Source organism: Austrofundulus limnaeus, unplaced genomic scaffold, assembly GCF_001266775.1.
Source record: "Austrofundulus limnaeus strain Quisiro unplaced genomic scaffold, Austrofundulus_limnaeus-1.0 Scaffold17, whole genome shotgun sequence".
In the NCBI taxonomy this organism is placed as follows: domain Eukaryota; kingdom Metazoa; phylum Chordata; class Actinopteri; order Cyprinodontiformes; family Rivulidae; genus Austrofundulus; species Austrofundulus limnaeus.
Window position 1 is genome coordinate 2,884,606 of NW_013952419.1, and position 16,634 is coordinate 2,901,239.

Below are 16,634 nucleotides of genomic sequence, written 5' to 3' on the forward strand. Positions count from 1 at the left end.
TAATAATACCCATCCATCCATCCATTTTCTGTACACGCTTCTTCCTTTTCAGGGTTGCGTGGTAATAATAATATGTAAGTGCAAAAGTGGTTCTCAGTTTTTATTTTACTTTTTCTCTTTATCAGTTTTCTTAAGACACAGAGGGCACTAAAATTACATTATTTTAAACTTATAAGGTTATCCTCAAAATATATAAAAATATGAAATGGGCTCCTTTTCTTTATATTTATTTCTTTAAACAAATTAAACCTTCTTACTTTATCCATGTTCATTTTTTATTCAAGGGACTAATTCCATCTTCAGTTCATTCTTCACATGCCCATCTCACGTTTTGTACCATTATTGTATCTGAACTCCAAGTATATAGCGATGCTGCTTCATACCCCAACAGATAGGGGTCTGTGGTTCCCATGGAAACAAAGCTGCGAGGTGGTGAATTGGTACCCACTGAGGCAGGTCATCATTTTGATATAAGAACTCAGCAGGATATTTCACAACAATGTGCACATCAATGTAAATGTGTTTACAAAGGCTTGCTCCCTCGTGATTTTTGGAAACATTCACACAAAATATGTTTTTTTTTGTTTATTTTGTTTTTGCATAAATGTAATGTTTATATAATCTTTGAATAATTATTATTTGTCGTAAGGGCTGCTAAAGCTTGAAGTTATGAAGAAACAATCCATTAAATCAAATCTAGACTTCATAATTTAAAAAGAAAACACAAGAAAAATAAAGCAAAGCTTTATTTTAACACAGAGCTATGGACATTTTCAGCTGCTTCAACTTCTCTTGAAGAGAAACAACATTGTCGTGTTCTCTCAAACACATCTATGAAACACGCAGTGCAGCCATCTGAAAACACATCCCTCCTGTTTCCTGACAGCTTGCCTGTTTTCTGTGAGGTACCATTTTTTGCATCAAGACTGCCCATATCAATTTAATTCTAAAGAACCAACTTTCCAAAATTTTAACACCACCGACACATCCCACTCTTTTATTTCTTTTCCTTGAGTTTTAGATGGCTTCTGGTGCCAGTTTTGGTTATTCATCATTTGTGCATCAAAGSCTAATAAAAAGAAAAACAACCTTATGCAGAGAAGGGAATTAGGCTTCGGTTTTATCTTGAAACTAGAAGCACTCTGAGAGTGCGAACCTCCACCAAAGGAGAGATGGAAACACTTTTGCCGAATAAGTTCTGACGTAGAGAACATTTAAGCAGGTAGTATTCATGGGATTTCATTCCAGTGGAATTCAATGTAAAAAAAAAAAMCTCAGACTCGTCACCCAACGTTATTCATCCACAAACTGGTCCCGGATTAAGCTCCTAAGTTTTCATCAGCCAGATTCCATCGTGTAAAACCTCATTTTAAATCGTGTTTTATCCCCCTTTATGGGTTTTTAATGGTTTGACTTTCTAAACTGCTGCTTCCTGGTAAAATCGTCTCAGCGTCTGAGCGCTTTTAGCACAAACAAACACTTCTGACAAATCACACAATAAAGTTCTCATGTGGAGGGGGTACCTGGCATGGTTGATCAGCTGTTCCCGCTGTTCGGTACCAGCTTTGGCTCTGCTACAGCTGGACCCTCCCCCGCTGTCAGCTTCTTCTTAGTTATTCCCGTAACGTGAAGAGAATCACATATCTTTTTCTATGTCTCCAGACAGCATGTAACGTCATCAATACTGGTTGATAACAGAACAATCACAACTTTCCCGATGGTAGGCATCCTGGGAGGTGTAGTCCCAGCGACTTTGCAACTTCTGCTTCCTTTTTTCTACAGGCATGTGTCTGATGTCGTGACACTTTGCGTAGCCTGTCTGATTCAGTTGAATTAAAAGAAAAATTCCTGTATCCGTATTGTGATCCGGAACATCACCAAAATTTAAAGGTGTGTTCCTTGGGCCAGTACACACATGTGGTAAAAATGTCATGACAATCCGTCCTCATGTTTTTACGTAATTTTGTCCACAGACAGACAGATTGACAGACAGAATGAGAGACAGACATACACRACCAAAAACCTTACCTCCTCCCCTTGGCGGAGGTAATAAAGCATAAAAGCTATATCAAGAATAAAGATTTAGCATTCCTTAAAGAAACGTATTATGCATGAGTTTTTGACTAAAATCATTCAATCGCCTGTTTTGGTCAAACTATGAAAATAAATAAAACAATCAGTCTGTAATATTGTGAAATGTCACACTCAAAGTGAAACTGAATGAAGTGTAGGCATTTTTTGTTTTCTGATGGGCAATTGACTGTGGCAGCCATCTTGAATAGGATTGACTCTAATAGGTTATCAGTTGTAGATCAATGTTACTCATCAATTACTGCAGGTTTAAATGAATAAAACCAAATTAAAACCATTTTCTTTCTTCTCTTACTTGTTTTAGTTTGTCGCTCAACCAAACTGCCAGCAGCTTCTGGCATCCAGGTGGTACGACGAGTTTCCGGGTTGGAGGCGGCGTCACTGGGCGGGAAAATTCATCACCTGCATCTTCATCGGCCTCCTCTACCCCATGTTCGCCCTCTGCTACCTCATCGCGCCTAAAAGCCGCTACGGCCTCTTCATCCGCAAGCCGTTCATCAAGTTCATCTGCCACACGGCTTCCTACCTGACCTTTCTGTTCCTGCTGCTTCTCGCCTCCCAGCACATTGTCACCACGGAACAGGACAGGCAGGACAGGCAGGGCCCCGCACCGACCACCGTGGAGTGGATGATACTGCCATGGGTGCTGGGTGAGTAAAACAGCTGTCAAATAGGCCCGGCAGGAAATATCTGYAGTCCTGATGGAAGAAGACGTTAATTAACTCATTAATTAGCCTTAAAACAGGGATGTCAAACTCATTTTCACATAGGGCCTCATGAGCATTATGGTTGCCCTCTAAAGGCCAGTTGTAATTAGCTTTTGACGTTTTGTGTTTAACTTTGACTAAACATGAAATGTTACATTCAGCACCGCTAACAATCAATGACTGCACTTTATGTGGTATTTTCCTGCACAGAAACAGCATTTTAACACATCCTCTTCCAAACACTGAAAAGAACTACATGCACAACGGACTAAATGTGAAATAAATAATACACAAATACTGTTAAGGGTAAAAGTAAAAGAGTTTTACTCACTGTTAAGTTGCGGTGAGTAGCTGYCATCTTGAACTCTGAACTCTCTTTCCGACATGGGATTCCCACTGGAGGGGAGTTACRGTTTAAATTTACAACTTGTACTGTAAGTAAGAAATTCCCACTTCCCAATACAACTGGGCTGCAGCAAAAGTTGCTGGCAAAAATACATTAAAATGGAGATTTTGCATGGCCACCTGCACCAGCCCAWTTGGATGTTATCGGTCCATTAAATAGATGTTATTAGCRGTTATCACTCCCATAGAATGGCTTCAGACTGTCCCAACAGTGGCCCCTAGTGGGTAACCAGTGCCATGTTGGAATGCAACAAACTACTACCGCCGGAATCCGGTGTACTTTATTGTAGCCCATGTCATTTTCTCTAAAATTAACCTTAGTGGCTTTATGCCTCATATTGACCAGATTGCATAAAAAAAACCTTAGTGGTTTTATGCCTCATATTAACCAGATTACATAAAAAAAACCTTAGTGGTTTTATGCCTCATATTAACCAAATTGCATAAAAACCTTAGATTACATAAAAAAAAACCTTAGTGTTTTTATGCATGGACTTGCGACCTGTCCAGGGTGTACCCCGCCCCTSGCACTGTGACTGCTGGATGTGGGCACCAGTGACCCACACAACCCTGAAAAAGAAGAAGCGTGTACAGAAAATGGATGGATGGAAGTTACAGAAGTTTAAAATCATTTGCCAAACCAAGAAAACAAAGTGCTTTAATTCCTTATTTCAGTGCAAAATATAAAATAGAAAAAAAATCTATATACTTGTACATACTGTATGTTCAAATCTACATAGATAAGAATCCCAGCTATAAAAATGAGTCACTAGAGAGTTTTTCCATATTTATGCTTTTGTTCTATAGGATTCATCTGGGCAGAGATTAAGCAAATGTGGGACGGTGGTTTCCAAGATTACGTTCATGACTGGTGGAACCTGATGGACTTTGTCATGAACTCACTATACCTGGCCACTATATCTCTCAAGATTGTAGCCTACACTAAGGTAATAATTTGTCTCTGAAAAGACAGGAAAATAAAYACCTAAATGTGTTTTCACTACATTTGTCCCTTATTCTTTTCTTCATTCAGTACAACGGCACCAAGCCCAGGAACCAGTGGGAAATGTGGCACCCTACTTTAGTTGCTGAGGCAGTGTTTGCCATAGCAAACATYTTCAGCTCCCTGCGCCTCATCTCACTCTTCACAGCCAACTCTCATCTGGGGCCGCTGCAGATCTCACTCGGGCGAATGCTGCTGGACATCCTGAAGTTCCTCTTCATTTACTGTCTGGTAAAGTCACAAAAGGCGTTCAGAAGTGGGAATGMAAACACGGCAGTGTTTAACGGTCGACATGCTTTTGTCGTTCTCCAGGTTCTGTTGGCTTTTGCTAACGGGCTGAACCAGCTGTACTTTTACTACGAAACAAAGGCTGCAGATGAGAGAGGGAAGTGCAAGGGCATCCGCTGTGTCGAGCAGAATAACGCCTTCTCCACGTGAGTTTATCTTGAGTGCTCGCGTGGAGTAAATGTGTGATGCTGTGAAAATGAGTGTGAAAGTGTCTTCATGTACTGTTACTGGTGGGAAAATGTGTGAAAGCTCCTAGAATGATTACTGTTGTTAAGACAAATTAATACTCTAGTATCAGTTTTTGAATGTGTGCAAAATTTTTCTTTCGTTTTTCTTCTAAATGATGGCCCACCAGTGACTGTAATAAAATGAAAGGCAGCAGATGATAAGGACTGAAAGGTCTTTTGATTTTAAATTTGCAATGTCATTATAATTATTCTTACAAGTATTCATTTTTTTAGGTTATTTGAGACCCTACAATCTCTTTTCTGGTCAATCTTTGGACTGATCAGCCTGTACGTGACCAACGTGGATCCAGACCACCAGTTCACTGAATTTATCGGCGCCACCATGTTTGGCACGTACAACGTCATTTCATTGGTGGTGCTCCTCAACATGCTTATAGCCATGATGAACAACTCCTACCAGCACATTGCTGTAAGCACGTATCAGTAACATCACACGCAACCAGCCCTAAACGTTAATGCAGGACACACGGGTCATGTTTTTTGCGATCTGATTTCAGGACCACGCAGACATCGAGTGGAAGTTTGCCAGGACAAAGCTGTGGATGAGTTACTTTGAGGAAGGGGCCACTCTTCCAGCCCCTTTCAACATTATCCCCAGCCCCAAATCCTTCTGGTACCTCATATGTTGGATCAAGAGACAAGTGTGTAAGAGGACACGATCCAAACGCCCAGAAAGTTTTGGAACTCTTGGAGTAAGTTGAACGTCCATCCATATTTAGAAAGAGGCGACTCAGGTTTGTTTGGAAGATAAAAATTATAATTTACAATTCATAGAAAAGGCTGGATTATGTTGTCATCCTAATCACTCACATCTCTATCATATGAATCAGGATTGATGTTAATCTGGTACAAGAAACATTGGGCCTCATGCAAGAACGTACGAAGGGTTCGTACGAACATGTCACGTCAGATTCAACAAACTCTTCTGTCTTCAGGAAAAGTGTGTAAATGAGCTACGTAAATTCCACCTGTTCGTATCCAGCTGCTCGTGCACGCGAGAGGAGATTAGCATAATTACCACCCCAAAAACACCATATAAGGATATGTTTCCTACCTCAGATACAAGGAAGTGTCCATTCATGAAAATGACAGCAAAAATTAAAAAGAACTTTACGAGTTCAGAGATTGAAGTCCGTCTGTCAGAGATCCAGAAAAGAAAATCTGTCATTTTTAGCAGCTCAGCTGTGGAAAGGAGCCGCTAAAAATATAAACAACTGTGTTAAATAATTTTCATTTATTCAGATGCCACACCGTCGCGCACCGTACCCCGCCCCCGCGATCTCGAGTGGTCTCAGTTGCGGTTTTGAAATAAGCGTTTTAAAATGTTTTCAAATTATGTCTGGCACTTTGGTGAAAATCCAGGACTYGCTGGAGGGATTAGGTATCCCCTCTGGCCAAGGAATGTCTCGGAGTCCCCCAGGACATGGAGGGTGTTGCTGGGGATAGCGGGGWCTCTCTGCTGCTGCCCCGTGACCTGATCCAGATAAGCTGGCCGGACGGACAATTTATATTGTTAGTCTAAATTATTACATTTAAAATTATAACTCTAATTCAAGCAGAATAGCCTATTGTCAAGATAATTATAGAGTGTAGTTTATTTTCAACTCAAAATATCTTCAAACTAATGAAATATAAAGTTATTAGGGAGGACAATCTGTCTGATAACAGCAGACTGACTACTTGTAAAATATACGACAGGTCTGGACCACTCGTGAATTTTGTTTGTATCTGAAAAAAATCTTAAAATACGAAAACATTGGTGAATGCCACAAATTCTCCTAAATCACTCGTAYGCACAACTTAAGAACAAATCTGTGAGTACGAACGGTTCTTGCATGAGGCCCATTCATTTTTTGTACTAATCTCCTGTGATTTTCCAATTTAACTTGGCTTTTTTGTATGTCCCTGTAGAGGCGAGCAGCAGAGAATGTGAGGATAAACCATCAGTATCAGGTAAGACCAGCGTCACACTACAAGCAAATCATGCCGATTTTTGCCCTTCCGACAATCTTAAGGAAGCCCAGATTATCGTGATGACTCTAAAGATAATCATAGCAGATCATCCCGCCGTGGGTGGTGAGTCGTCTTGGAAGGATGTCGGGACCACTCCGACCACAAATCGCGAATATTCAACATGTTTTATTTTTTGGCCTGATATCACAGGGTGTATAGTGTTCACCCGAGCTCTCAGCCTGTTGAATGAGATGTGTAGCCAATCAGAAAGCGAGGTGACGTAAACAAAGAACTGTCATGACTCACCAGAAAGTCTGCTGGATGTTAAAAGTCCTGTGGAATTATTTTTCTTCTGGTAAAAATAGTCCACAAACGATCAACATTGTTTCTTCCTCATTGAAAATGTTTATTTACTCTGAACTCRCGTCTCTCTGGAGGTCACGTGAGATTTTTCCTCGGGCATCTGAATTMTCGTGAGATTTCAGGAAGTCTCACGTGATTTAATATCTGACATCTGAATGATGAATGAAATAYMTTTTCRTGTGTGGTGTGTTGTCTCTTGCCRTGTGACTGTACACCACAMACTAGGACCAAACCAGKTATATCCATGATTTTTTATCCTCTCGTGTGGGCTCTATCAGTCTTTGAAAATCGGCCATCTGGTTTAAAATGTTGTAGTGTGACTCAGCCTTAAGCAATCTCATTAAAGAAAACAAAAGGCCTTTTTAGTGCAGCATTGCCGCTGATGTGTTTCCACGAAACAGACTCTTCTGTTGCTACATTTCCTATTTCAGTCTAAAWCCAAAGCTTTGGCACAGTCACATACAACAGACAGAACAATTACTGTCAGCGGGACATTAGTGATCATTCTCAGCAGAAGACTTTTTTTTTTATTTGTTCACCTCCACAGGGGCTCATTGTAGCATTCTTTTCATATAAAATGCTGCAACAAGATGTAGCTACAAAAATGTTTTCCTCTGTTTGTTTGGCATCGTTATCTCTTTGCTGAGTGCCTGTGATGTTTGAGCTAAAGTGACACTTTCACCATGTTCAAAAATATTTTTGGTCTATTTTTACTGCTGTAGGAGGTTTTAAGGAACCTGGTGAAACGTTACGTGGCTGCGATGATCAGAGATGCCAAGACAGAGGAAGGCCTGACTGAAGACAACTTCAAGGTAGAATCAGGTCACGCAGAGAATAAATAACATAAAACAGAAGTATTTATATTAACAGTACGCTGCATGACTGCCTACTCCAATAGGGACAAAAATAGTAATCATTCCACTGAAGAGTCAAAAAATAACTTTTATAAATATTTTTTATCATTGTTTTTCAGATTCACAGCTTTGCTGATTTGCTTCATTCTCTGCTCTAAGTTTTCTTCATTGCATCAGCTGTTTTCATAATGAACTGATTAGCATGAAGCTAAATATAGTCAACAACTAATTATCTGGTTTACATGGAAGTTATACCCACACATAATCATGCAGACCTATTTCTAAAAGACATTTTTTTTAGTACCTGAAGCTTTCTGATCTCTATTTGTTGAAAGAGCAATCAKAAGAGAAACTATGTTCCAATGAACATTTCTATGATCAAGTATTAAATCCAGTGAACTGAAAGAGAAACAGATTTTATTTCTTGTTTTTGTTCTTATCGAGTACCTAAAAAGTGCCTTCCAAATTTGCACAAAAGCAACAGAGCTTTATTTTCTCATTGATGTCTGTGTTTTGACTTTTCCTCAAAAGCATGATCTATAATAGGAATGGATTGATATTTGCTGTATTAAATAGACAGATTGTACTTTATAATAACCACATCTTATTTAGACTTACTTAATTATTAATAAATGGCTAGTTAGTATTGAAACCCTCACTATTAAGGATGATTAATACTTAATAAGCTATAAATTAACATATTTATAATGATTTATCCATAAAGGCAAATAACTTCTAAAACCAACATACTCATTGTTTATATCTGCTTAATAACTCATAAATTAACTATTCTAAATACTGCGTGTATATGTAGTAAATGCTCATATAAATGTACTTTCACACCATGTGTTAGACGTGTATTAATGTTTAGAGAACATTTAAATTGATAAGTTGGGGGTAGTTAGTTAAATATTTTTGTGAACTTTTCTAAAATGAAAACTATTTATGACATTCTAAGTACGTATATGTTAATGCAAAACACTAAAGGTCCACATCTTCTTTTCAGTTGTGGAAATCCGAGCAAAATCATAGTCAATTCAGACATTCTCTAACCATTAATACGTGTATAACACATGGTGTGAAAGTACATTTATATGAACATTTACTTACATATACACACAGTATATAAATAGTTAAATATGTGTATGTTGGTTTTGTAAGTAGGCTTTGTGGGTAAAGCATTAATAATGTGTTAATTTGGCTTATTAAGTATGAATCATCCTTAATAACGAGGTTTTCATGTGTAACTAACCATTTATTCATGATAAAGTAGGACTAAATAAGATGTAGTTATTATTAACTCCTACCAATAAATGTATCTATTGTAGATATTGATGGAACTGAGTTTTCTGCAATAAATGAATATTATTATTATTATACAATATTGGTTATTTTCATCAAAGATGACTTTTACTTTGCTCTCACAGGAGCTGAAGCAGGATATCTCCAGTTTTCGTTACGAGGTGATGGGCATGATGAAGGCAGGGAAGCCTGCTCTACAGGCTGCCAAGGCCAGCTGCAGCTCTGTGGAATCCAGTCTCGCTTACCCCAACGCCTCGCTCAAGCTCTCCTCCTGCCCTCTGAGCAGCCAGACRAAAAGCAAACTCAACCGTTTCAAGATGACCACGTCCATTCTCAAGCAGAGCGGCTCCTCGTCTTCACTGAGGCCCCCAGAATCGTCCAACGGTCTTCCTAATGGACTCGTGGTCTCGGATGAGAGCTGCTGCGAAACATCAAGCCAGTGCAGGGACCCCTCCACAGATCTTAGTGACTTTGGTTTGTACCAGAAACACCACTGGAGCAGCAAGGAAGCTGCATCGGGCTCAGGAGAGATTTTAAGAGAGATGTACTCTTTGTCAGAGGAAGCAGGGGAGTCGGAGAGCTCAGGCGCAGAAGAGCAGAGCAAAGAGGTGACGGCTCGAGCAAATGTCGAGAAAGAACTCCCGGGGAATAAATTAATAGAAGAATCCCCAGAAAACACAAAAGAGACTAATRTCAATCACAGCCTGGATGAATTTAGAGAAAAACAAACCACAGAAGAGGACAAAGACTCGCCTGGCTCTSCCTCTGACATGGATAGAAATCCATCAGGGTCACACAGAGATGAAGAAGATGTGAAAACCCATAATCAAAAGTGAAAGCTAAGTTATGCTGAACTGAGGACGAGAGACTGACAATCAGCAAGAGGCTCAAGAAAGGATCTTTTCTACAGGGAGTCTAACTTTTTCTGTCATTACTAAATAATCAGCTTTGTTCTTYAGAGCAGCTTTTAGTTTAGGTGATTTAAATCAGCAGAGGAAATGCAGCAAAGGTGACTGAGGTTTCGTGTGTGCGTCACAAGGATTACCGCTGGGATAAAATCGTTTCATCTTATCTCTTCCTTACAGAAGATTAAGAAAAATAATTGTTTCCTGAAAAGTGATGATTCTTTTTTTAGCCTTGTCTCTCCTTATCTGACATGTGCATTTTGTGTTCAACTGATCCTGCTGCTTGCCCTCTCCTTGATCAATCTCTACCTCTTTTTTTCCCATTTTCACCCCCCCCCCACCCATCCTTAATCTCACTAGAGCAATAGACGTGTCGTTTTGAACCTGATTTTCTGCCTTACACTGTCTGTTATTGCACTTTACACGACTTAAACTGGCATTCTGTCTCCCTTCCTAGCAAAAACTCTGTCAATGTTTCTCTATGCAAAAATCTTGTATCACCCTCACAAGGCCGACTGTACATTTGGCTCTGACAGTTTTCTTCTTCTAGTGGAGCATGACCAACTTTGGGGAGATGCAGAAAAATGAACATAGCTTACCAGCCGTTTAAATCAACACCTATTTCATGTTTTAACACTCCAGCAGTAAAGGTAACTTAATATATTGGTTAGATTTGTGGTTCCTAAGATGTACTGTTAGCTTAAATGAATGGAACTCAATAAAAAAGACAACAAACTATGAACTTTTTCAAATGTTTTGCTTTGTTTTTGTTTGTTTCATTTTTTTACCAGCTTTTTTTCTTAATACAGCCTTTAGAGTCAAATTATTGATAGGATGAACTCCCTGATACATTAAACGACACAAACAGCCCAAAATATCAACAAATTCACACTCTGTCCTTAGAATTTTTTGGACTAAAATGACTGAATGCAGGGTTGGAAAGGCTTACAACACTAACACATGACTAATGTTTTTATTTCTTACTCACAGTATGGATAGCTCAAAATACACGTGACACAGCTCCAGATGTTGCACAACCTGTCAGTCACAACCTGCTCAGTATAYGTTGAGGATGACTCTCATCTACTATCACGCTCAGTTTAAGCTCAATATCTGGAACATCAGTATAGATGTACATCAAATTATCTAATTTTTTCACCAATTAATGTGATATTTTGCTAACAGAACACATGCACACACATACGTAAGTGTAAAAGCAATCTTGCTTGCCTTTCAGCTTCATGCAGCAGACCTTAACTAGGAAATATGTCTCATTTAATCATCTGTTTTTTTGGTTCATACACCTCCTGTGTGTTTTACTCATATTACTGCTGTTTTACTGAAAATCACCAAATTTAAAAGCCAAAGAATTTTAGAAAGATCTTGGGACGAATATAGCTCAGATCAGGTCACATTAGGCTTGACAGTCTACAGATAAGCACCACTACTTTTTTACATTTCATGAAGATACGATAATATAATGATTTTTCAGCCATCACTGTGACACTGCTGTGTTACATTTTTCGATAATCATATCTAATATATGTGAGACTGAACTGTCACTGCAAATAGGATATGCATACAGAGACTGAAATGCATGACTTTTTTGTATTTATTTCACCAGACATGGTTAAAAATACAACTGGTTCAATCCTTTCACATTTAATAATGTCAATATCACTGACAAACCAGCTGACTGTATCCATCCATTCATCCATCCATCCATTTTCTTCCGCCTATCCAGAGTCGGGTTGCGGGGGCAGCAGCTTCAGAAGGGAGGCCCAGACCTCCCTCTCCCCAGCCACTTCTTCCAGCTCCTCCGGGGGAACTCCAAGGYGTTCCCAGGCCAGCCGAGAAACATAGTCCCTCCAGCGTGTCCTGGGTCTTCCTCGGGGCCTCCTCCTGGTGGGACGTGCCCGGAACACCTCACCAGGGAGGCGTCCAGGAGGCATCCTTACCAGATGCCCGAGCCACCTCAACTGGCTCCTCTCGACGTGGAGGAGCAGCGGCTCTACTCTGAGTCCCTCCCGGACGACCGAGCTTCTCACCCTATCTCTAAGGGAGAGCCCAGCCACTCTGCGGAGGAAACCCATTTCGGCCGCTTGTATCAGGGACCTCGTTCATTCGGTCATGACCCAAAGCTCATGACCATAGATGAGGGTAGGAACGTAGATCGACCGGTAAATCGAGAGCTTCGCTTTTTGACTCAGCTCTCTCTTCACCACGACGGACCGGTACAGCGCCCGCTTTACAGCAGACGCTGCACCAATCCGCCTGTCGATCTCCTGCTCTCTTGTTTCCCCATTCGTGAACAAGATCCCCAGATACTTGAACTCCTCCACTTGAGACAGGACGACCCCCCTGACCCGGAGAAGGCACTCTAACCTTTTCCGGCTCAAGACCATGGCCTCGGATTTGGAGGCACTGAGCCTCATCCCGGCCGCTTCGCACTCGGCCACGAACCGCTCCAGCGAGAGCTGCAGATCACATTCCGATGAAGCCAACAGGACCACATCATCCGCAAAAAGCAGAGATGCGATCCTAAGGCCACCAAAACGGATCCCCTCAACACCTCGGCTGCGCCTAGAAATTCTGTCCATGAAAGTAATGAACAGAATCGGTGACAAAGGGCAGCCTTGGCTGAGTCCAACTCTCACTGGAAACGAGCCCGACTTACTACCGGCAATGCGAACCAGACTCTGACACCGGTCGTACAAGGACCTGAAAGCCCGTATTAAAGGGCCCGGTACCCCATACTCCCGGAGAACCCCCCACAAGGCCCCACTTGGGACACGGTCAAACACCTTCTCCAGGTCCACAAAACACATGTAGACCGGTTGGGCGAACTCCCATGCACCCTCCAGGACCCTGCTGAGGGTGTAGAGCTGGTCCAGTGTTCCACGACCAGGACGAAAACCACACTGCTCTTCCTGAATCCGAGGTTCGACTATCCGACGGACCCTCCTCTCCAGGACCCCTGAATAGACCTTACCAGGGAGGCTTAAGAGTGTGACCCCCCTGTAATGGGAGCACACACTCCAGTCCCCCTTTTTAAACAGGGGGACCGGAGGGTGTGTAAAGTGCTATCTTATTAAACAGTCATACAGTCGCATATTATCCATAGGAGAAAAATATTCGAGGAAAAAATCTAAAAAAAAAATTTAAAAAAAATAATCGAAAATCCTGTGTTTTATTTTGTCCAATTTTAACCCTTTTAAAAATTCTAAACTGGAACATTTCCACAGTCACAAAACGAGCTAAATGTGCGACTGTTTCACTTGCAACTTCAGTACATGTCCCTCCACATCAGGTGACAGACGGCATTGAACTCTCTCTCTCTCTCTCTCCTCTTGTCAAAAACAGTGGAGGAATTTGTTGCCATTGTAACTCAGAAAATAGATGCAGAGCTTATTACAAGCATGATGCAGGCAATCCTGTCATGTGATTTTTAGCCATTCCTGTATGTTTCCATATATGCCACAGCCTTTTTTCTGCTTGAACTTAATCAAACAGGTAAAATTATTAAACTAAACTTGAATCCCATTAATAAAGATGTACTTATAAACTACAAATATACTCACTCACATATTTATTTAAAGAAACACACTAACATCATTTTAAAAAGGGAGAAAAAATAGAAAGTATGTTCTAAACTACAGATGAATTATTAAACAGCAGCGAATATGAACACTCAGAGCCTCACATTCAGAAAATACTTTAGCTTCAGGGTTTATTGAAAAAATGAATAGCGAGCGAGCTCTGCCAGATTATTTTAAATAAAGTGTAATGTTTTGTAAAACAGGTAACAAAAATCCATGAAAAACATTAGTAATTTTCCAAAAATTGATACTTTCTGTCATGTGCTTATAGTATTGAAATGCACTGACAGGTTTTGCCCACTAGAGGGAGATGTCATATCATCATCATCCATCATTTTCTATACCCGTTTCTTCCTTCCAGGGTCGCGGGGGTCACTGGTGCCCATGTCCAGCAGTCACAGTGCGAGGGGCGGGGTACAACCCTGGACAGGTCGTAAGTCCATCACAAAATAAAACAAATAAATAAAAAAATAAAAAATAAAAAATAGATAAGTGAATTCACCAATGAGAATTTCTCTCTTTCTAAAGCTAAAGTTAACAAAAATGTGTACAAAAAGATATGATTTTTTTATTATCAAAACAAAGCATACTGTTAATAAACTAGAATTCAATAAATCCCATATAGTATCAAATGTAAGTCTAATTTTAAAAATTGCTCTCTAGAAAATGTCACCCTTTATTGCTTTATTATTATTATTATTTTTTTTTTTTATTGTTGTTGTTGTTATTTAGCCTGATCCCAACACTATAATCAGTGTCCCTTTTCATCACTTAACAATATTCTAAACCAGGGATGGGCAACTGGCAGCTCCTGGGCCATATATGCAGAGTGACTGCAATGAGGCTCAACCCCCAACTTCCAAAAATAAATAAATAAATAAATAAATAAATAAATAAATAAATAAATAAATAAATAAATAAATAAAGCAGCTCGTAATAGTGGGTTCACAGATTTTCAAAGGCAAACCTACTGTACGTGCTCTGTCTGCTTAGTAACACTCTCTGCCATGAAGTTGCTATGTTGCACAAAGCTAAATGTGAGAAGTTTACTGAAATCACAAGTATCATGACTCCACTTCGCAGTAAGCTGAATATCTAATATTCACAGTTATAGACATTAGGACAATTATCTGTGACATCCATYTTAAACTGGTTTGACTAATCATCAACATAATTAAAAGCTTATCAGGTTTAAATGAAGCATCCAATGGTTACTATTTGTGAGTTTCAAAAAAATCTGCCCAGACACACAGACAGAATGATCCATCTATTGATTTATTTAATTTAATTGAATATCATGCATACGCCTGAGTCACCAAGAATGTAACTTTAGCTCTGTTTACGAGAAACCAAATAACTGCTGAGAACATGATTAACGAAAGWTTTAAAATAGAAAAAGATAGCTTTCATCAAACATATTAAAACCAGACAGCTGGCATCTGAACAACCCCAGACTGCAACATGTTTTCTAAACTTTCTTGGAGCTCTAAAAGTTGTAATTATTGCAAAAACAGGTAGATCTTAAACATATTCATTAGTGACATCTGTGCTTACAATGAATGTTTTTTGGTGAATGTGCTGTACAAATCTAAAATTTGAAGAAAACCTGCTCTTATTCATGCTTCGAGGCATGACAATGTCTGCTAAGTCTTTTTGTTTTGTTTTGTTTTGTTTTGTCTTCTGAAAAGCTGCAGCAGAATCTGCTTCAACGTGAGAGCGGGAGGCAGCTGCTGCAAAGGAAAAAAGAAAAAAAACTGGAACTGGGGTAAAAGCTGGCGTGATGAACGATGAACATGACAGCAGGGAGGATAAATAGAGAAGAGGATCATAAAGAAAGAATTAATGTGAAGAAAGAAACCGTTGGTGGAAATAATGAATCCAGTTTAGAAAAAAAGAAAAAAGGGAAAGAGGAGAACCCAAGCGGTGTATAATAGCAAATAAAAAAGACTCTTTCAATTGTAAAACTGCTTTACTCTGATTCATCCTCATAAATCTTTTCCTTTTGTTGTCGTATAAAACAGATCATTAACTTTAATTTAACCATTTCTAAATGTCTTTGGAACAGACTTTAAATGTGTGATTAACACCTTTAAATGCATATTTATTGTCTTCACAAACATTTAATCCAGTACGTCTGATTTGAAGTTATAACTTCTTTTAAAATAAAGTTCGAAGTCAAGCTGTCGTTTGAAAGTACGCGGTCTGGGTTTCAGGGTGTCCTCGGTGATCTGGGATGTGATGGTGGTCAAGACTAACATGTAAATTGGTGAGAAGCAGAGCAAGGAAGGTGGAGACATCGATCCTGCGCTGGAGCCAGAGCTGGAGGAAGGGTTGGATTTGAAAAGAAAGGATGTGTGTGGTTGAGAGCAGGACGTCATGGTATGGAAAAGGCAAGTGGCTGAGTGGAAGGGGAAGTGGGTGTGTTGGAGATGCAAGAATGTTGGTATAAAAGCTCTCCCTCCCATGTATGTCTTCCCATATCTTCTGTGTGGGGGTTACTTGGAAGGGGTGCAAGCTTGTGCATGTGTGTGTGTGCRYGTGTGTGTGTGTATGAGAGAGTGTTGGAAAAGCTAAAGTGTGTCATTGACCTTAACCTACAGAGGACTGATTACTTGTGCAGGATGGATCGGCTGCTGGTGGTCACTTCAGTGGTGGTGGCACTTTGTTTCCTAGAGWGCGTGGATTCTTCTGCTTATGACAAGATAGTTTCTCACAGCCGCATACGGGCCAGGAAAGAAGGGTAAGGGAGACAGATATGTCTAAAAAAAGTGTTTACAAGCAGATATTTGATGATTTTTCCCAAGGTAATCAAACAAAATGGGAATGATCACCAACAAGCTGGTGGATGTGTTTAAAAGGATTGAGGATGTCAGATGTTTAGGTTGTTTTTTATATAAAAATATTAAAAATAAATCT

At 39.9% G+C, this 16,634-nt stretch overlaps 2 protein-coding genes across 3 annotated transcripts in view; both read left to right on the top strand.

Moving 5' to 3' along the window:
- The window catches only part of trpc4a (transient receptor potential cation channel, subfamily C, member 4a), a 34,533-nt gene extending 23,676 nt beyond the window's left edge, over positions 1–10,857 (top strand). The window contains exons 7-15 of the mRNA XM_014003280.1: positions 2,396–2,741; positions 4,011–4,150; positions 4,237–4,437; positions 4,519–4,640; positions 4,956–5,151; positions 5,240–5,434; positions 6,654–6,695; positions 7,781–7,870; positions 9,340–10,857. Of these exons, the coding sequence (XP_013858734.1) occupies positions 2,396–2,741; positions 4,011–4,150; positions 4,237–4,437; positions 4,519–4,640; positions 4,956–5,151; positions 5,240–5,434; positions 6,654–6,695; positions 7,781–7,870; positions 9,340–10,050 (2,043 nt within the window). The 3' untranslated portion in view covers positions 10,051–10,857. The remainder of the gene's footprint in view (positions 1–2,395; positions 2,742–4,010; positions 4,151–4,236; positions 4,438–4,518; positions 4,641–4,955; positions 5,152–5,239; positions 5,435–6,653; positions 6,696–7,780; positions 7,871–9,339) is intronic.
- A 5,340-nt stretch (positions 10,858–16,197) lies between these two features.
- The window catches only part of LOC106514152 (periostin), a gene marked incomplete in the record, with an annotated part of 19,186 nt that continues 18,749 nt past the window's right edge, over positions 16,198–16,634 (top strand). For both annotated transcript variants that reach the window (XM_014003281.1, XM_014003282.1), the window contains 1 exon segment: positions 16,198–16,458. In XM_014003281.1, coding sequence (XP_013858735.1) covers positions 16,241–16,458 — 218 coding nt within the window.